Consider the following 22587-nt stretch of genomic DNA (forward strand, 5'->3'; position numbering starts at 1 on the left):
TGTGACCTTGAGACCTGGAGGATTTTGTTACTGAAATTGCCAAGTCGAATTCCTTTCTTTGCTCCTATGGGGAATACACGGCAGCCAGGGAAATAGCAGCTGGAGAGGAACAGCACACTGACTGTAACCAGCTTCTCATTGAGGAGCAGATCTGGCCAAGAATTTCCAAGAGGCCTCAAGGAGATGGGCACCCATACCCCAGGCAGTGCCCTGGGACATGCGTGCCTGTGACAATCCCCAATGTAATTGCACTGCAATCTCAATGAGGAACAAAGAGATGTTTCATTTCATGTACTAAATCCCTTTTCCCCACCGCTAGTCATCTCATTCCCTAGCTAATATTTCATTAGTGTGGGACATTCCTCCCTCCTCCACCCTGGTACTTACTTGCTGAAATTAAAGAGAAGCCGTTCAAAGACAAGGACAGGTCCTGTGCTGCTCAGAATTGTGAGTGGCTGACCAGCAAAAAGGCAAAATATGGCGCCGGTGACTGCTGTGCCCAGAAAGCTTTCCAACACGCCCTAGGGAGAGAGAGGAGTGAGTTCTACTCAATAGTCCTTTCTAGCAGCGTTGTTGCAAGAAAATGAGTAGTTATATCGGTGACCAGTCACATACTGTATGTTGCAAACCTAAGAGAGATCATCTGCCCTCTCTTGCAGCTACACATGAAGATATGTTTGCCCTACACAATTCAGTTACACAGGATAACCAGCAATCCCCTTGTTATTTCTGAGGCCTACATTTTAATAGCATTATATTGTATTTTATATTCGACAAGTGGAGGAGAATGTCCTCCAGGACTTAAAGGATTTGAGAACTCCTTGAACATCCCCCACATCTTTGACAGCAGAGATATGCATTTGCAGGGCTCCTCAAACACACACAGCTGAGCATGGCTAGAGGACAGCTCTGACTCCCTCCAGCACAAAGGAGTAGAGGGGTTTTTCTTTCTCCAACTGAGCAGACATGATTTCTAGATCAAGAAAGCAACTCTCTTCCAAATAACTGTTTGAGTGTGTTAGACACAAACCAAACAAATCTACTTCATTCAGCAGCCACGTGTTGAGATTTGAGTTTATTAGATGTCACCAGCAACAAATAAATTCCATATTGAACAGGCTCCGCAATTACTTTTGGCATGTGTGACAAAACAGCTTTGCTAGAGGAAAATAAAGAGCATGCTTGATGTATTCTTGGACTTTCATGTCCAACTACAGCTGGACAATATCTGCTTCTAAAATGCAAAGTGTGGATGGAATAGAAATGACAATATAATATGATTATTGACTGAGGGTGCATCCTTCTACAAAAATGGCTGAATCCTCTGGACTTTACCTTGTTTGTTCTTACGGAAACTACTCTGTTTACATTTGATGGAGTTTTAAAGGATCGAGAGCATCATCTTCTTCTGAATAAGACATGCTGCCATCAGCATCACCCTCTCCAGGAATACTCAACAATCAGGGGCAGATTTAAGCACAGGCTTATGTGCTTTGCTGTACACCTGTGTCTGAGTCAGGACCCTAATTAATGCTGCATGTGCTGGGCAACTAGCAATTAAGACCACATGTGGACCCTTCTTTCCATCCACAAAAAAACCCACAGGGTTGGGGCTGCATTTTTTCTGACTTATCAGTGGTAATAGGAACAATTTAAGTTAAATTCCATGGCTCTCTTTCTTGGAAAGATCCAAGTTAGTATTTACACTGAGGAAAGAATATCCATAGTGTCATATGTCAAAACAGTATGTTACTATGCAGAGCAGAATATTATTTTTTTATCTACTAAATTCCCAACAGAACTCTCTCTACTGCAATCATAAACTATTTTTCAGGCAACAAACACAATTTCAAAGCACCAGTAGTCCAGCGCTGTTACTGCTGGGTCATTAAAGCAGCAGCATGAGCTATGCAGAGAAGCAAAGGTAAGGAAGGTTTAAAAGTCAGCTCTTCTGGCACATGTTCAGTAATTTGTCAATGCTGCTCAAGGGCAGACAAACCAATCTTGCCTTGGCAGGAGGTGACATCCATTGGTCCTTGCCATGTCTAAGTGCTACTGGTGGTGGCCATTATTAACAGCCCTAGCCCCTACAGGGATCAGTGCAAGGGAGATCTGCTTGTCGTGACATCCTGCAGCCTTCATAAAAGGATTGTAGCAGGTTTTTACAGGCTACACAGACAACAGCCTACAGGCCTTTGCTTGCTGCCTTTGGGGGACTGGTGAGGATGAGACAATTGCTCTCAGGGCAAGGAATAGCATCTGCACAGCTGATTCCCTTTGCTCCTCCCGCATTAGTCACTGAGAGGGCCCTCTTGGCCAGTGCATCTGGAATCTCTTTTCCCTGCATTCTTTCACGTCTGTAGCTAAGAATAGTGTCTTTTCTCAGAAACATAAAACTCTGAAGTGAGCTTTTAAAGAAATGCTGGCCGTGTCAGGCTCTCCAGGGAAGGCAGCACGGGACGGGTGATTTGTAGTGCCTGACCCAGAGCCTGCCACATTATTGTTTACAAAAAACAAGATGCATGAACTGTGAGGTGACAGTCCCAAAACTACTGTTCTATGAGGACAAAATGTCTGGGGGACAACTTCTAGGTGCAGCTCCTCAGCTGCAGAAGATGGCATAACTTTCCCTTGCATTTCAAAGTATAAAGATTCAGTGCAGCTGATGCTCTGGGATGTCTTACAGAAAATCACCCTTCCAAAATCTTTCCTGCCGCAGGAATGTGCAACAGTTTGAGCAACACTTGACATGAACCTGGACTCTGATCTCCCTGCGCAACTCCCTGCAGGAACAACTTGAACTGGGCACCTTGGGACACTTCACCCTGGCTCTGGTGATACAGGAGCATTTGAGCATAAAGAATGCACGACTTGCTCTTCTGTTGAAAACTTGCAGTCAAAACCCTTTCCATGCTCCTACAGCAGCCATGATCTAATGTCTTTTCAAACATGGACAGTGAATAAAGGTTTGTTGAAGGGAGATGGCAAAGAAAAGCCAGTTGTGCCTAAACCCTCTAAACCTCTGATCCATCAGTGAACTGTTCAGTAAAAAACTTGGGGTTTAAATCAGTACATAAATAAAAATCAGTAAATTCAACTGGTGAGAAGCAAGAAAGTGCGAAGTGCACTAATAAGAAAATAATAGACCATGCTTTTCTGCATTAAGCTCTTGCTATGTTAGGAACTGACTGGAAAATTTGTTTTTTCTAGATGCTCAGTAATGATTTTTCTCTGCTTTGCTCCACCTCTGTAAATAGAAGTTTAATGGCATAATGCCTCTGAAGAGTGGGAGGTTGGGGGCAACATCCACAGGTACCCCTCCTTGCTGTCAGTGCTCCTCTTGGCTACACTCCAACTCTCTCCTCACTGTGCAAAACCCCCTGAGAAGCACAGGAGGAAGCATCCAGCAGGACTTGTGTGTTGGTTCCTCCTGCTGTTCCCGGAGGTTTTGTTATCAATGGCTATGCTGTGTTTTTATTTGCTGCAGAGCTTCTTCATTATCCAAGCAGAATTCTTAACTGTAGAGCATCAATGGTTTCGAAACCCTTTTCAACATGAAGAATAAATCACTGAGCTCAAAACAGACTGTTCCTGCAGCTTTTGTCTTTCTAGGGACTTTTCTTCTCTGAGCAATAGGAAAACTCAAGACTGGGTTTTCTCTACTGCAGAGAAAAGTATGGATAACTTGTGTTTTCTCTTCCTTCTATCTCCACCCCCGCATTGTGTGTCCCCTCACAGCCTCAGACGTACTTTGGTAAAATGAGACTGTCACGCTCAACAAATGAATACCGTTTTACATCAGAGGATGCCTGCACACTCAGATCCAATCCCATCAACAAGTTCCATGTGGCTTTTGTATGAATAACCTCCCCTCAGCACGAGAAGTATTAAACAAAACACATTTATGCATCAGTCCTTGGCAGGTGGAAGACAGCAGAGGGATTATCAGCTCTTCTCCTGGAGGCCTATCTTCTTTTATCACCCCTTTCCTTCCCCTGTGTACGCTGTGGAGCCTAGCAGCAGAAAGTCTCCCAAGGGAAAAAGGGCAGCAGCACGGTAGAGCTGCAAACTATGAACAAGGCTATGCATGGCCACACCGCCGAGAACATTGGGCAATGCCAGCAGAAGGGCTCCTGGGGAGGTTGTCCTGTCTCTGCTCAGCCTCTTGCTGCTGAAGATGGGGCCAAAGGTAAGGATTTCCTTTCCTTGCAGAGCTGGTGCTGATGATTCAGTAGCCAAACCAGAGGATGGAAAATGCCAGCATCTTACTCTAACAGTATGACTAAGTGCATGCAATGGCACAGTCACTGCTTAGCAGGGCACCAGTTCTACTGTTTGACAGATGAATGACATATTTCCCAGCTTCCTGAAATGCAAAGTGCTGCTTTTTTAATAAAAATCTTTTCTTTTTGTGTGCACATCAAGAAACTGTACTGCCCATTTCAGTGACAAAAAAAATACTTTGCTACTTGTTAACAAACATTCATGGGATACAAAGTGAACAGAAAAGACTTTGGGACACAATAAAGTAGTTACATGAACAGAATTTTGAATCAAGTAACATTTTCCCTTCCTCTCGCTCCTTTAAAGACTGTACCTTGCACAGATGCAGAGCAGATAGACTTTGCCACTTTTGCAATCTCTACTGCCGTTTGGTCCCATTCTTTTTAATCTTCCACATCATGTACTTGTTTGTACAACTGCTGTGGAGCTGAGTTTTGGAAGAGGTAAGCTATGTTTGTACGGGGGAGAGCAAAGTTTGGCACTCCACCAGCTACTGAATCTTCCTCTAGCCTGGAATTTATCATAGAGGAGTGCAGAGTTCTGGATAGGTGCCCTCCTTTCCTACGTTAAGTTTAATTAATCCCATGTAAATTAATAATCCAGTCATCGTCACTACAAGCTTAATTATTATTCAGAAGGTCAATGCGGTCGCACTGAATCTAGCGAAATACAATCTCCTATGTTTTCTTGCTCTTCAAAAAGTCAAAGGAATACCAAAGTGCACTGCTAGAGCTTAATTCTGCTCCAGTCAAACACAAAGGACCTACAGCAGTGTCAATATAGAATTCCTTTCCTCTAGATTTCATAGAAAACTGAACCACCCTTTGAAGTCCCTACTTGTGTCTTCACCACCAATCCAACCTGTCTCTGGATATGCACTATGGCTCTCGGGATCTGCTCTTCCACTAACGCAAAATTTGTCCTTCTAAAGAATTGGCATTTTTCTCCTGTCTCACATCTGATTTTCTTGTCTTCCCATGAACCTTAACAGTTCTGGGGATTGTGAGAGTCAGGCAGAGGATACAGTGCTATGGTCTGATGACATGGAAAGTCTGAGTCAGACTTAGCAAACTTAACTGGGCGGAAACAGTACAACTAAGACACAAACACAGAGAGCAGATGAGAAGGATTCTTCTTTGTAAAAGGAGCGATGACCTTCTCTGTTGCCTGGTCATCTTTCAAACACCATTTAAGGTTACTGCTTGTACAATTTTCAAAGGACAGCCATCCAACAGCATAGAAAGTAAGCCAGCTTTCAGTGGAAACACAGGATACCTCTATGACTTGTACCCAGAATTCAAGCTTTGTTGGCAGCCAAACACTCCTCTGACTGTAGAAAGCAAATGGCAAATGACATATTTGTTCTTTGTGAAAGCTCTTGCTAACCTGCATGTTTTCTGTAGCATCACCAAGCAATCCTCCAAAAGTGATAGCGTTGGTCACTGTGGCCAGGTAGATGAAGAGAATTGCTGAGAGGGCTTGAATATTTAAAGCATCATAGAAGTCGCTGGCAAAGAATGGTGCTTTCCTCTTTATGTCTTTGATCAAGCCACCACAGAATCTGAAAAGATAAGAGAAGACTCGTGCAAAATGTTTTAGAGTGAAAGTCATCATGACAAATAAGCAGAAACATTGCCATAAATGAAGTATTATCTGAAAGGAGTGAGGTCATCACATTACATAATAGTCTTATCGTGGCTGTGATGGTCCAGGGATATCACTGAGATAATGCTGTGAAGAAAGATAGTATCTTGAACATGTGATGCAGCTGGAAAGAGACCAATTTCAGGAACACAAGCCCTACCTCTGCTGAAACAGACCACTGAAGCTTGCAGTTCAGGAAGTCTGTCTGTTGGCTTTTTCCCCAACTATATTGGTTGACGTAATAATATATATCAAGCCCAGTCTAAATCCCTGCCTAAATGTCTTCAGGTGGCAGACAATAGTCAGGTGAGCCAAACGATCTGCTAAATGGAAAAATATTTCAAACTGATAACCGGAAAAAGAGCTAGAAGTAAAAAAGCAAGTAAGTGAAATCATCTTGGAGAAAAACACAGGTCCACTTGCAGACATCTTCTTTTTGCACAATCAGGGACTAGACAGCACTTAACTCTTATAAACCCCACATGGCTCTGACCACATTGGAAAAGGGAACATCTCTGCTTTTGGCTAAAGCCCTTCCAGCAATTTGAATGCAAACTGCAGCTGTACCTGCCACGTTTACAGCTCTTACAGATTCATCTACCTTCACGGACTTTCAATAGCCAACACCTAACTGGGCCCTCTTTAATTTCTGAGTGCTCAATTAAGATGCTTTATGATTTCCTGGATCTTCAGAGTCCTTCAGACAGTCTCAAGCAGAGCACTAAAAACCCCAGGACACGTTCTCAGCCTATACAAACAGTCTGTGGGGACTGAAAGTGGAAAGTATGAAGCAGTTCTGTGAGGGCAAGAGGGTCACCTCGCTTGGGTGCCAGCAGGTGCCTCACACTGAGCAGAGCATCGCTGACCTGCCTGTCCGCTGCAGTTCCTCGCAGTCCCCGTGGCCGCCACTGCCGTGCCCTCCATCATGAGGTGTGTCTCCATTCATCTGCAGATTTTCTCCACCGGAGTACATGTTTTTCCTAGGCAAAAAAGCAGGGAAAACTGAGGCTCACTGCATCACCTTGCAGCTCCACACACAGTTCTTCCAAACAAGTGTTACTCAGCCTTTCCTGAAGCCATGGTGTACAAAGGAGACTAGAAGGCTTATCTGATGCCAGCCAGAGTGGAACAGAGCGTGTTAAAAGGACCAAGCAGGACTTCAAAGAGTAGGCACAACCACTATGCATGTTCTGAAGTGCCTTGAACATCATTTTAAAGGGCACATAATTGCAAGAACACCTAATTTCTAAGACCTAAAAATATCTCTAGTATTTTCTACGTATAGACAGAGAGATATAGGTCACTCTTCAGTTGTTCAATAAACTCAGTGTACTCTAAGCCCCGACTCTTGCCATCACTTTATCAGAATTGCTACACACTGTCCTTCATCACAGAGCTAAATCTGCCTGTCTCCTGCTATCACCTTTTATCAGAAGAAGGAAGAGACTTGGGGGGCTCTATCCTAATGGCTGGATCCCATTCCCCAGGGGGAAGAACAATGACTTCATCCAGAAACTCATCGATGCCAGCGATCAGGTCCTGTCGGTCCTTGGCTTTATAGGCAATGTCGTGGAATACCTGCAAGGACAACAGACACTCCATGTAGAAAAGTTTTGCACTTTCTGTAGTCCAGACTCCAGAAGGAGCAACCAAGTTTAAGTCTACAAGAATAACTTATTCATTCTCAAAAAACTCTCAGAAAGTATCAGGACATTTGTCACAAGAGTGTGTTGCTTAATAGTGGAGATTGTTATCTTGCAGGCATATTTCTAATTTTAAGCAAAATATACATTTCTAACCTTTGTAAAAAAAAATTACTACAGCAATTATCCATTTCTTTAATCTAAAAAGAGAGTTTAAAGAATGTTTCTGTTTTACTTGCAGAAGATACTTTTACAAAGCCACAAAAAGATGTCAACTCTCTTTTTCTACCTGCTTTATCAAAAAAAGGTTAGTTTTTCAAACCTGTGGCATAGAAAATATGTCAATATTTACTCAAAAATAGTAACAAGAAGTACAAACTAGTTTTACTGAAAGGCCTAGTGTTACTGATGAAGAGCGAATGAGAGAAGAGAGGAAAAACGGCATTAATGCTGAATTTTACAGAAATCTTTTGGACTACTTAGAGTGAAGGTGGATCAGCAAACAATAGACTAAATAAGAACAGTTGGTGGTAGGAAGGAGAACTTTGGGGCTATGGAAACTAGATCACTGCTTCAATCAGAAAAGATAAGAGCTGAGACTGGGCAAGTGATAATTAAGGGAACAATTTGAGAGCAAAACAACATCAGGAGGAAGTAAGAAACAAATACAACGTAAATCAGCTCAAGATGCACAGAGCCCAAGGGACACTGGAAGAAAGAAGCTGGAAATGAGTACTGAAAGCCTAGTCATCTCATTGAGGTGGATGGTTAGGGAGAAATGCTGGCTACTCATGGATAATACATAAATACTGCCTGAGTGAAGCAGTGCTGTGGGACATGGTGCAGCACACAAGAGGCGGCCGTGGGTGTCACCGTTTCTAGGTAATTATGGAGCATCACCACGGGTTACTGCGATTGTGGAGCAGGACACGAGGCACACATCATGACAAGATTCATTTAAAGATTAATTCATAGTCTATTTGAAGGCAGGAAAATACACACAGTGGTTTAAAACTTCCTATAGTCTTCCCTTCACAAAAACAAGAAGCCAGAAGAAATAATTATGCAAACAGATGGAACTAGCAGGTGCTATTTGGATATTTCAGCTTTATATGCGTGCCCATTCCACTCAACCACGCTGCAGAAAAGGACATCATTATTAGCTAAAGTGAATCCTGGGACAACCCATTTCACACAGGAGATGTCAAGACACCTACCTCATCTGACATCAGGGTGGCAATGGCTCGGCCGATCTCATGGTAGGACTTTGCTTTGCCCTTCGGTCCCAGTAGAATGAAAAGAAATCTGTCAAAACAAACAGAGTGTTCCCATTTCAGACAGGAAATTAATGTCTTATTACTTATAACACATGTAGATAGAAACCTTAAAAAGCTATGGCCCTTGTTAGAGATCCAGAGGCTGCCAGTGGCCTCCAGCTAATCCGGCAGCAGAGGTTACATCCTGTGGTCTATCACACCTACTCAGACAAGCAAGGCATTACAGAGTTTTCTCCCCAAACCCTTTAAAAATAGCCTTGAGATCACTATGGCCAAATGCAGCCGCAGCCTTAGGCAGGTGTCAGTAAGTTGCTGCCATCCAGCAACCTAGACTTCAGGATGGGGTGAGGGATGGACGTTCTTCCAGTGCCCAGTATCTTCAAGCAAACTTATCTATGCACGCAGTCCGAGCTGAGTGGATGAGGATCTGTGCCCTGTGCACCACAGAAAGCCCAGTCACCTCCATGGTGATTTACTTGATCCTATGTTACTGGCTCTGGCAAGCTCTTCAATCTTTGTGTAAGATACTGGTGTTAAACATTTCCCTAGTGCTATTCAAGTGCCATTTATGTGACAATTGCAGTGATGTTACTGCTGTCAAACAGCCAGGAGGGAACAGAAGACTTTAGGACACAAGATTTTAGGCACAGTACAGCCTAAGCAGGGCCAGCACAGAGGTACAAGGAAGGATGCTATTAACTATCCACATTGCTCACTGTCATTCCCCCAAGCTATCCAAGAGCACTCCACGTGCTTATTAATGCTCTGCTGGGGCTGAGATCACTATCCCACATCAGCACCCAGAGTAGCTGCCCACATGTGAAGAGAAACCATTTGTCTGCAATAGGGCTTGAACTACAAATAATTAAGCCCAACTTGCATGCCCTGAATTTCCACTCCAAGTATATAATACAAACCAGAGACCTAGAAACCCATCTGATGGCTTCATAGTCACAGCTTAATTCTTAAGCAGGCAACTTGAGCTGTAAACCTACTCTTAGGGTAGGCACCATTTCCTGAAAGAGGTTGTAGTGACGTGGGGGTCGGTCTCTTCTCACAAGTAGTGAGTAACAAGAGGAAATGGCCTCAAGTTGCACCACAGGAGGTTTAGCTTGGAGAGGAGGAAGAACTTTTTCACTGACACTGGCACAGGCTGCTCAGGGGGCTGGTGAAGTCCCCATCCTTGGAGATACTGAAAAGCTGTGTACATGAGTTGCTGAGGGACATGGTGGGCTTGGCGGTATGAGGTTAGTAGTTGGACTCGATGTGCTTAAAGGTTTTTCCCAACCAAAATGAATCTATTATTCTATGATCTGTGAGGGTGACTCTATCTACAAGGTATCAGGAGTTAATTTCTTACATGATCTCTTTGGGTAGCAAATACTTCCAAGACACTGTTAATGACTTTGAAAACACCATGACAGGAAGCCTTTGAGATGGGAAATTGCTGCTCTTGATCCTTCCTGCTCTTGCTTTTGGCAGCGCTAACATGCTATGAATCAAGACTTGCCCACATGACAATACATCCTAAGGAGATTCCTCAACGGAAAAGGCTGTACATGGAAAATGGATGATTCTGCCAATAAAATTGTCTGGCAGTTGTGCCAGTGTAACGGGAATGCTGGTGAAAGGTGGCTGGGTTGTCCAATCTCTGAACTGACACTCATTAGAAAAAGTTTTAACTATGACCTCAAGGTTGGATCTTCAAAGGTACCTAGATCCTCCTGGTCTGGAATGATTTTTTTTTAAAACAAGAATACCTAAGCCTTATCTCAGACACTCCCAGTTCCTGAGCCAAGTTTCCTATGCAAGGCCAAGATACCAGTGCTGAAATGGTAAAAGCCATTACTTGCTGTGGAAACACTCCTCCTTTCAAGTTGATTTCATGTTATAGACAGGTGCCAAGGTGGCAATTACTTACTCATAGCACCCACAGCCTTGGCTGGAGAAACACAAGTTTCCTATAAACTCCTTGTTCAGAATTGTCCCAGAAAAAAAAAAGATTTGATCCGCAGCTATGGCACAAAAATACATCTGTCTTCATGCTCACCTCCTCGCCTTGTTGGGAAAGGCCTGTTACTCCTGTTGGCCATCTCACACAACAGCCAATATTTGGTGGCCTGGGGGATTTCAGGGGAGACCATCATGCCTGTCAGATGGTGTCATTTCAAGTGTTCAGCCTGAGCTGGACTCTGGCTAGTAACCTTGAGACAGAAGTCTCTCTCTTGCATATCAACTCACCCTTACAATTAGTAACAAAAGAAGTCACATGACAGGAGATTAACTTCTCCATTTCACCTAATTTAGCAAAGACTGGCAATTATTGGGACAGTTTTCAGCAAACTCCATGTGTTTCAAACAGAAACACTAATAGCTGCTCAAAACAACTTTAAAGCTTCCTGAATTAAGCCTTTTCCCAATTACAGCAGTACCTTTCGATTCATAATGGAAAATAAACCTTTGCTAAGTTGTCTCCTTTCGCACTACTTCCAGTGTGAATTTGGGTTAGCTTCAACTTCCAGTCATACATTATCTCTCATAGCTAGACTGAAGAACCCTCGATGATTAAATTCCTTTAAATGCCCTCCCCTATTGATCCAGTCACCTGTAGACATTTGAGGCTTTTCTCCTCTCTTTATTCACTTCTATGGCTCTTCCGTGAATCTTCTCTGATATATTGATGTCTTCCTTAGGGAAATCATCCAAGAGCTGGTGGTTTTGTCAGTGCAAATATATAGATGAAATAACCTATGGCTACTCAGGAACTTTATGTGAGTCTGCTTTCCTGAGAAAATGAAGTTAGGAGCACTGACTCGGGCGACATGACCTCAGGTATGGACAAGGAAGTCTTAGGAAACATGTCAGGATGAAGGGGAGAACTGGGATTATTGCTGTGGTGGAGGGAAAGGACATGGCATATACTTTTAGGAAACCTTGTTTGACCAGTTCCAGCATTGATGGAATCATCTGCTACACTCAGGGACAACATCAACCCTTTACCTACGGCACGACTCAGAGAAATATGGTTCTTGGAACACAGCTCTTCCACCTGCTCTCTGTCCCTGGAAGGGGAAGATAACATGAGGCCAAGTTACTGCATAAATTACTGGATTGCTCTGGGCCACCAAGACATCCTCTTTGTTATTTGTCAACTTTCACTGTGTTAAATATATGTTTTCACAAAAGCTGATAATAACATGTGAGAGGTGAGAGGTGCCAAGGACACTCCTCTCCTTAGAAGTATTGTATTAAGTGTTATTTTAGCTTCCTAAAACAAAATATCTTGAGATACAAAGTAAAATGCCTTATACTGTATATTATATCCAAACAAATATTTTCTCTTTAAAAAATCTAGAGTCCTGTTAGTAGGAGAGGATCTGTAAATACATATTCATTGGCATTACTAACAGTAACGCTTCGTTATTGAGTTCTTCATGACACTTTCAAGTGTTTTACTTAAGGTTCACAAGGAGGTGACTAAGCCACACACACCTAGGTCATATCCTCTGCTCTTCTCCTACCACCTGGAACTTTCCCTGGCTTTCACAAGTTACTGTAAAACAATATGCAAGAAAAACTCTTCCTGGGTCTAACTCTTTTAAAACTAGGATGCAAATTACCTAAATATAGTATTTTTTTTAAAGTTCCATAACTTCATAAGTTGCTACCCAGCATTCTCCTGATTTTCCAGGGGAAAGAGACATTCTCATAACCATCTTCTGAAACAATGACATCAGCATCAGGTATCTCCCTTCCAATAAGTAACAGAAGTACCCAGATAGTCTTGCATTTGCTAAAACATTTTCTAAAACACGCAGTTTATCACACTTGCTAAATTCTTTATCCTGACTGATTCAGCTTAGAATTGCCTGGTAGAATAAGACCTTTTAAGGGGCCAAATACTATAAACACAAAGTCACTACTCCATTTTAGTGGTGTGGATTATATCTGCATGCCTTTAATATCATTTAGTTAGGAATACTTTCACCTACGAAATCCCTCACTCCTATTTGTGACATATTCCTCCTCTTCATTTGCCAAGACCAAAGCCAAGCACCAAACCCCTCTCCACTGCACCTAACACATGCTAAGTTATCAAACATCCATTTCTGAAACTTATCATTGCTAAGTTAAGCTCAACGCAGAGAATTTTTATATCACTTAGCTCAAAGTCCCTCTGAAGTGGTAACAAAATTCAGTGTTTCTCCCAAACACTCTAGGCAACAACTTACAGAGAGGGCTGGCAGCCTTCACACCCAGGATACCTGCTCTCAAACTGTGTATGACAGTACAGTCAAAGCACTCAACATCCTTTACTTCCAAGCTGATAATGAGCCAGAAACTCAACAATTTATTATTATGTTGCATCTAAAGCACTATTCTGTTTTTTTTTTCATACTTTACCCTTCTTAAGCAGACAATGACCACCGACAATGTATGAGTCATCTTTTATTTACATGGACTATGCCACCAAACCCGACAAGAATAAATTTGTACTCACAGATGAGTCATTCCAATTCAAAATGGACAAATGTGTCCTGCCCCTGGTAACCCCTGCTTGTGTACCTAGACAATGTAAGCCTAGTACCAAAGCAATATTGTGTACAAACCCAGTAACCTGGAGTTACAGACCTAACAACCAGCTGTAGTGAACACAACCTCCTGGACCTTGGCAGGAGGTGATGGCAAAGACTGCAGGTCAGAATTTCAATCTCGTCTGCCCAAGGAGGCAACAAGGCTTTACGTGCTGTGCTTCTGAGAAATTTGGCTACAATTCTCCAAGAAATCACTTGAGGAGCACACTTGGGAGCTAGGGAGCGAATACAACACAGACAGGCTTCAAAATCACTAATATTTTGCCACTCATTTGGAACGTTGCAAGAAATCTGTAATGTCTGTGACTATCAAGTTCCCATAGAGGGTAAGGGTTGTGGTGAAAACTGTCCTAGGACCACGTTCACCATGCTGGCTTTGCAAGCTGACCATTGGTGCAGAAGACAAGGTCATCCCATGTCCCATCCTTCTGTCTCCTCAAAAAAGAACTAGTTTGAAAAAAAAAGAAAAAGAGAAAGAGCACCTAAAGGAAGACTCAAATTCAGCCAACTCATCCATGTCTATCTCTCAAATCTGGAACAAGAAAGAGCAGCAGCTCTGTAAAGGTTAAAGGTACCTACACAAAGGAAACTCAGTAAATGGAGAAAATGCTTTTAATTTTGAGAGTGATGAGGGGAAGCAGTCCTTCTCTTGTTAGACACCATGTGAGATGCCTGCAAGGCATCCAGTGTTCCCCATAGAGACACATGTTGATGGACTGGAGGGCTGAAAGAACAACCTCTTGATGGACTTCTCCATCAGAATCTGTGGCTGAGACTATTGAAGGAAAGAACACAACTTGACACTGCAGCAATGAAAAGAGATGGAAAAGAGTTCGGTCCACCTTGTATTTCACACAGGTGATCCTTCAAGTTTTGGGCAATGCACCAACATTGGAGACTTCCACATGGTGTCCAGCACACAAATACAGATAAACAAAGGTACGTCCTTTGCTGCCAGACCTTCCATTTCTCAGAGTAAGTCTTTCTGCTGGAAAAGGCTGCTAAAGAACGCAGCCCTGAAAACAAGACACACGAAGAAAAAAAGATGCCTTTGCAGTTAAAAGTGTCAGTTAGGAGGCAACAGGGGAGAATGTGATTCCTGATTCTGCCACGTGCTTTCTAAGTGACCTTTGGGCAAGTTACTTCATTTCATTTGAGACTTGTAGACACAGCCAATTTCCCAGCACTACATATTAGACTGTGCAAGTCTGTACAGTTTATCTCCAAAGCAAATCTTTCCCTTGCTCATGCTTCATCTTTTTCCCCCCCCATCAACAGTGCATTAATACAGCAGACTCCAACACGTGATTGCACATTTCTTTATGAAAATAAAAAGTTAAATCTATTGCACTGCCCAGAGAAGAAGCAGCCATATTCTAGCCATGGTGCAAGCACAGTAGCTAAGTGCATACCAAAACACGGAGCTCATAGCACTGTAGAATTAAATTCAACATGAGAAAACCAAAGTCCTTAAAGTTGGGTTTTTTTAATCTGAAGGGTAAAAAGAAAACTGGGATGTCTCTATACCAATTTCAGTCACTGGTTTTTATTACTAGGGCTGTATGAAAACACCCTGTTGAGAAACTTTTCCTGGTGAGTTCATTAGATCTTGCTGTTTTGTTTTTTTTTTTAAATAAGAATTTGTTTTTAAATAAAGGAAATACTTCAAAAATGAATAAAAATGTACATAGGAAATTTCTGTATACAAGGAAGAGTAATTTCTACACAGGAAATTATATTTCTATGAAGTGACCAAAAGTCTGTAGCTTACTAGAAAAATCCAAGCCAAAGAATGTGTGGAGGAAACAAAAAAGAACAGCAGAAATGAGTAACCTGTTTAACTGTATGTCTACATATTGAATTCTGTCTATCTTATGCACACAAGATTCCTTTTTCTTTCTGCAGTACTACGTCAACATAAATAAACTGAAGTAGGGCAGGACCTATAGATATCATGAGCTGTTCACCTCCACAGGGCTTGGTAGTATATTTGCTTCTACACCACAAGACTGCAGCCATGTCTTACACAATCAGCTCATGGATGCAGACGATAGATTGACTCTCAGCTGGTCTAATGAAATCCATGGCTGCCCTCTCCCTGCAAACTCTACCTGGTTAGTGCTTAGAAAAACAAAGCATCTAGATGGCCTCATGCATTTCTGCAAGCTCTGTGACACCATGTTACGGCTGGGAATGTTTTCTCCCTGCTCCCCTTCTTCCAGCTCCCCAGGTAGGCTTTCACCATCCCTCTGTCACTGATTCAACAACCTCTGTTGACCATCATCCTTTAGGGTAAGGCACTTCACTTCCTCCTGGGACATTTTTAGTACATCTCTAGTTGCTAAAGAGTGTGAGATTTTTACCTAACACAGCATACCAGAAACACTAACTGAATTGCTATGCAAAGGCACCTCCAGCAGGGTATGTCACCATGGGAAGAGATGGCCATGAAGGCCACCTCCCCTCTGTTTTACAGACCAGCATGCTCCTGTGCTGAACACTGGATGTTTAATCCCTCCCCCTCCACTCCTCCATCCGTAAAAACAACCTGCAGCTTTCTAAAGAGAGAGACAGATGCATGTTGTGTTGAGATTACTCGATAGAGCTGGGTGCCCATACTCCTCTAGCAGCCTGTTGCATTGAAATGTTAGCTGTCGTTTATTTTAGAAACCCCAGGTGGTTCTGCACTGCCTAGCTTTGATGGCCTGGTTTTGACAATTTTGTCAGGAACTTGACACTTTAACAAAATACATGGAGAAGCCTGGAGGGAGAGAAGCAGGGGGCAACAGAAGGCTTTGGCTCCAGCGTCTTGCCGACACTGCGGCTGTTCAGTGCACGCCCAGGACAGGAACGCCAGCCCTGCAAGATGGCCGAGACTCAGTGCTGACCAAGGAGATGCTTCATCACAGCTCCTCTGGGCCCTGATGGGATTTCCTTGATTGAATTTCACAGGATGCAGCCATTGCAAATGGCTCTTCATTACTCACAGAAGCCATCTAATGAGCCTCCCTGCTTCGATTAGAGCTAGCATTTGGTTTGGAGGACAGCAAATGGATAATACTATTTCCTGGAAAAAAAATGTTGGCATGGAAGGACATATTGTCTTGATTAATGCTATTTAGTAATGAGGTCGTTCAGCAATCCTAGATCTAACTTCCTGGCTCCTACTACCAAAACAAACAGGACCTGATTCTACATCTGCTGAGAAGCATTTGGAGAGTGGTCTTTTTTTTTTAAAAAAAAAAGAGTAACTGGGGTCAGATTTGGAAGCTGAAATACTGAAGGAATGAAGATTAGCTTTATCTGAAATTGAGCCACTTTTATCTCCCAATACTCCTACCAGAATACCCAGTGGCTGCAAAGAGCTGTTGATATGGTTATTGAAAGAAGCCACGTAATGAAACTCTAAAAAATGCAACTCTAAAAAAGGCAGTTAAACAAACAGCAAGACTAGATCATCTTTTTCCTTTGTTTTGCACATCAAAATAAGTTACAAGTTATAACAATCATATAGCTTTCATTCCATACAATGGCTGTGATACATTCATAGAATCACAGAATCTTAAGGGTTGGAAGGGACCTTGAAAGATCACCTAGTCCACCCCCCCCCGCCAGAGCAGGGCCACCAACAGTAGGTCACACAGGAACTCATCCAGGTGGGTTTTGAATGTCCCCAGAGGAGACCCAACAACACATCTGGGCAGCCTATTCCAGTGCTCCCTCACCTGAACAGTGAAGAAGTTTTTCCTTTCATCTCTTTGGAATCTCTTGTGTTCCCATTTATGCCCGCTGCCCCTTGTCCTATCATTGGACATCACTGAGAACAGCCTGGCTTCATCCTCCTGACACCCACCCTTTATGTATTTGTAAACATTAATGAGATCACCCCTCAGTCTCATCTTCTCCAAGCTAAAGAGTCCCAGCTCCCCCAGCCTTTCATCATAAGGGAGATGCTCCACTCCCTTCATCATCTTGGTGGCCCTGCACTGAACTCCCTCCAGCAGCTCCCTGTCCTTCTGGAACTAAGAAGCCCAGAACTGGACACAATATTCCAGATGTGGTCTCATGAGAGCAGAGTGTTCCAGTATCATTAATGCACTAGCCATGTGCTCTTGTGGTGACACTACATCTCTTCTCACAAAATGTTACTTGCTACAGCCTCAAACCCTCGAGGCATTATTCAAATCTCAACATTCACTCTGTATTGAAAGCCTTTGAAACTGTTCACATAAAATATGTATTTGCACATTAGTGATGTGAAAGACGCAATTTGAACTCCTTAATTACAAGTGAGATGCAAAGTACACCCTTTGTAAGCTGATACCTACAGCAGGCCGGAGCCCAGGTGCACAGCAGCGCTGAGGAACACGGCAGCCTGGGCCTGGGGCGGGTGAGAGGGGATATAGCAAACCTCCTTAGTGCTCCTCATTACCTTTTAATACTGATAATTCTCACAGCTCTTACCTTGGCGGGGTGTTTGTGTATGTATCATGCAAAGACAGATGACTACAAAATGCTCACATGTAGCACATGTTCAGGACATCTATACTGATAATTTTTGTCTACTGTGTTGCACAATAAACAACAGATAATTGTACAACTAAGGGTAGTATTGCTAAGAACTCAAACAGTGCTCGAGCTTCACTATTCTGCTAGATATGTACATTCATTTTACAGTCAGTTATGCATATTCAAGCAGTGAAGTCAAATATTTAAGAATGTAAGATATACTTGTATTTCTGAGCCTCAGAGTAATTTGCAGTGAGTCACAATAAATAAAATATTTACATGACATTTTCCTCAGAACCACTCTGCATTAAAAAGCCAAAAACGGTGTGACTGCCCTTGATAGAACTGTATGCCCCAATTTATCTTTTCTCCCCCTCCCATCAGGACCTGAATTACATCCTTCACCTAATGTGAGTTTTGAAGAGGAGAAATAGATACTGTGCAGAGGCAATCTGAGCTATGTACACTGTGTGTTGGGAAGGAATCATAAGGGGCAGAAAATGCCCCAGCAGTTAAATTTCACATTTACTGTTAAGATAGTATATTTGTGCAATGTTTGGGTATTTTCCAGCTTATATCTTACAACCAAATTCAGGACCTGAAAATTATTAAGTAGCTACAAGTGAGTTGTGTTACTTCAAACCACTAATCCTGACTGCTACGAATGTCCCATGATGGAAAGCATTGGCAAATGTCTTCTTCAGGCCCCATGGTTTTATTTTAAAAAGTGGAAATGCAGTTTCCAGTTCTTGTCCCCTAAGGGCTGAATTCTTACCGAGTCGGTACGGGGACTTCAGTCAGAGCACCCAACATGACTGCCTGTTGCAGCCGGACAAAGGCGATGAAAGGACTCTCCAGGAAGTCCACTTCCCCCACCAGCACATTGGAGGCCTCTGCATCACGGGGCAGCTTCTTCATGAATTTATTCTTCAGCTGCACCAGCAAAAGAGGAAGGAAAAGAAAATTAAGTCTTGTCAGATATGCAATCAGGAATGTGCAACAAAGTTTATGCAGTTTTTACCCACTTTTTCTCCTTGATCAAAAGATATCTTTGGCCAACATGTATCACCGACACAGAACCTACTGGGATATAAATGTTAAGAAGTGTAGCCCCAGAAGAACAATGCTGATGTTGGTGCTTGAAGCCATGATGAATGTGAAGGAAGGTACTTCTTTGGGGAGGAAAAGGTGTGCAGTACTGAGGAAGATGAGTAGATCAGAGCAAGGTCTCAAGAAGAAGTACTGTACCACCTCAGTGCCTGGCCAGCAGGGGAACAGCAGGTGCTTCTTCGGACTGAAAGAGCAACTCCACCTTCTGCTGTTGCTGCTACAGAAACGACTGGCCTGAGGGAAACTAACCCTGAAGGATGGATGCCAGGAGCTGGGCACCTGCACTTTGCTGAGTACATGTCTTTTCAAGTTTCAAGGGAAAGTCTGAGCTTAGCACAGGCTTTTAGGAGGTTTCCTAGCTTGTAACTTCTCCCTTAATCTAAAATTTACTTGAGGTTGTCTGAAGATTTTGTTCCCATTGCCTGTGCAGGCCAGCACATGAGGAGTCATCAGGCAAAAGTGGCAGGCAGGCTGGTTTTGAAACGACACTAAAGGTCTCAGTCACTGTCTGTGGGACAGCCTGGCTCATTACTGCTTCCCACTATTATCACCTGAGCCCTCAGCCCTCCTGCAGCCTGCTGCCCACTGAGCAGGGCATGGAGAAAGGGGACAGAGGAGCACATGCCATCACTAGAGACCTTCTGTCCAGGAGAAACTCCCTGCTCTGCTTTAGAATGATGCCAGATGGCTACTACATTCCTCATCTCCCAGAGATCTGAAGGAAGAGAAAGCCTTGGAAAGAAGTGAAGTGAGAAGGGGCATCCATGAAGAAGAGAGAAATCAGAGAGAGGATTTCCAAGGAAAACAAAAGCATCAGATCTGGACACAGAAGCCAAGGTAGGAACAGTGAAAGGTGAGGAAGGTGGTTGTGAGCAGTACACTTTACCTTGGTGTGAGTCCTGAGCCAGGAAAGGTTGGTGGCACACGGAACCCCCTCCAGATGCTCACAGTGCAGGGTCTGTATTAATTATTCACCTCGTGATGAGGTTCCTAGCACTCTGCTAGCCCAGGTATAAATACCAAGTAAGTGGAGGAGTGTGTGTGTATATATATATGCACACACCAGAGCAAACTAACTCTTTGAAGTACAATCATACCTACTCTTAATGAATTTCTGTAATGCACACCACAGCAACACAACAACATGTGTGGAAGCTGAGGGCAAGGGCATTTCTAAAAAAAGGATCAATAAGAATAAGCAGGCAGGTAGTAGAAATTGCCTGTCTTCATCCTTATAATAGACAGCACATAGAAACTCGCTTCCCCTTCCCAGCCACATCACTGAAATACATGCACAACCCCAACACTGAAAGGCAGCTAACGAGGCTGCTAGTCACTGTGGAGCTAAAAGACCTCTCATGTTTCCACCACCAATTAAACATCCATTGCTTTAGAAGCAAGTTACTGCATGTGATGTTTTACCCTACCACAGCAACTCCTGCCTTGATCCCAACTCTGTCCTCTATCCCATAACGCCTTCCTGACAGAGAGAAACTTCAAGACCCTCACACAGAAGTTAAAGTAAATGAACTGTTAACATCAGAAGCACATACACATATACCACTCTTGCCTGAAAAATCAATCTGCTGAAAAATCAATCATGATATAAGCAGTCCTTCTAGAAATGCAGCAAAGCATCTGCTGTGTTACTGAACAACAGGGCTCAAAATGCAGGAAAGAGAGCTTAGAAGGGGACCTACAAAACTGTATTTAATCATTTCCAGCAATTCTTCCGCAGGGATCCAAATGGTATGCAAGGTCCAATCCTGTGCTCATCAAGGTCCAATCCTGTGCTCATCACCATTAAACCAGAATGCCACAAGAAATCTACTGACCAGCATCACTCTCATCAGCCAACTGCCAGAGTTACTCTCATTTATACATCTTCTCCCAAAGTGCAGCTATAGCTTCACACTAAAAATAGTTCCTCACAGCCTGAAGGTTATTCTTCTCATCTCTGCATCTACGTGCTCTAAGTGTGCCACGGTGGACGTGAGCAAGCTCACAGGGCCAAAATATTCACTAATATTCTCCAACTGTGGAGCAATGTCATCAATTGCTTCTGATTTGATAATAAGAAAACACTGCAGCAGCACCAGCTGAGTGTTAAAAATCAACATCTCCTGGCTCTTTGCTGGTATCTTCCTGGCACTTGCCATCTCTTGAGCCTGGCACAGGCTTGCCCTTCTGCTAGGTTATTAAATTAGTAGCCAGGGAGGGATTTCCGAGTGTCCTCAGAATCGAGATGGCTTTGTTTTAACTTCAGCAGTGGCAGAATTCATTTGAATTTGAAGGCTTTGGAAAAACCCTGTTCTTCTTGCTTCCTAAACCCCTCCCACCACCCTGGGTGATCTCTGGAGATGTTTCGTGTTCATTTGGCTAAGGGTGAATGGTGAGGGAGGATGTACTGCCAGAAACTCCAACAGGGGGTCACACTAAACCTGGCTACAAATCTGTAATGAGCTTTATCAGGTGACTCAGTAGCAGAAAAAATGGGAAAAGGCCCATGAAAGGCAAGAATTATTGATTCATCAGGAAGAAAACTGCTGGAACAATGCTACTCCTGCATGCTTCAGTCAGGATTATCACCAGAGAATATATTAAATATGAATCAAGGAGCATTGCAGAGGAAGCCTGGAACAGTGCTATCAGTTTTCCCATGAACAGTGTTTTGGAGTAAACTGAAGATAAAAAAAATAAAGGGCAGGTGACAAATCCTCAATAAATATTCAAGCTTGCCAAACAGCTTGGTCACGCACTTATACGTGGTGTTGGCCCAAATGCAGGTGACTTTCTGAACCACTGACAAGCAAGATCTCCAGTTAAACCAGCATGACTAATTTTTAAGAGCTATCATTATAGGGTTTTTTGCTTCAAATGAGTTTTGCAGCACCACTCGTCACCTTCTTAAATAACTTATCAGACAGGAGATGGGGAGGGTGCAGTCAGCACTTATAATCCATTTTAAACCATACTCCAAAGAAGCTTCAGGTCCTCAACAGCACTCGAGAGCAAGGAGGGAGGGAGAGAGGGAGGTAGACAGACAAGGGACGCAGCTGGAAGCGCTGTATTCTCTTTCCCTGTGCTCTGCTAAACTGAGCATCGTTCCAACCTGATCACTAATGTTATGGTAAAGGCCACAAGTCTCCAATGCTTCACTTGCAAAAAGGCAGAGAAACCTGAAAATCACTGTTTCCCTAAATGCATTTTAACACTCTGTTATCATCAGCATCACTTCAGGTTTCTCGGAAGCGAAAGCAATCCTTAAGTCCACACAGCTTTTATCGCATCTGTCTGTTTGCTCTCAGGCAGCTTATTGTGCTGTAGAGCTGCCTCCCCTCAGAGGAGCCCGCTGCACAGGCTGTGAGGCAGCTCTCTCTCAACGGTGGCAGTCTCCAGCCAGAAATGCAGGTGTAGAGGAAAGGCAAGAGGCCAGCACGCAGGCCTGGGAAACGGGAAGGAGCACCCGCAGTCACAAGGGCCAAGTTATGTGCCCCTGGACCTCCTGGAAAGATATAAAAAAAT

General features: G+C 43.2%; 1 protein-coding gene across 3 annotated transcripts in view; it reads right to left on the minus strand.

Moving 5' to 3' along the window:
- Positions 1–22587, minus strand: part of SLC4A4 (solute carrier family 4 member 4) — a 246237-nt gene that overhangs the window by 38385 nt on the left and 185265 nt on the right. For all 3 annotated transcript variants that reach the window (XM_061994177.1, XM_061994176.1, XM_061994178.1), the window contains 6 exons: positions 18728–18885; positions 8789–8876; positions 7352–7506; positions 6795–6908; positions 5671–5845; positions 388–521 (listed from right to left, as the gene is read on the minus strand). In XM_061994177.1, coding sequence (XP_061850161.1) covers positions 388–521; positions 5671–5845; positions 6795–6908; positions 7352–7506; positions 8789–8876; positions 18728–18885 — 824 coding nt within the window. The remainder of the gene's footprint in view (positions 1–387; positions 522–5670; positions 5846–6794; positions 6909–7351; positions 7507–8788; positions 8877–18727; positions 18886–22587) is intronic.

This window comes from Colius striatus, chromosome 3 (assembly GCF_028858725.1).
Source record: "Colius striatus isolate bColStr4 chromosome 3, bColStr4.1.hap1, whole genome shotgun sequence".
NCBI lineage: Eukaryota > Metazoa > Chordata > Aves > Coliiformes > Coliidae > Colius > Colius striatus.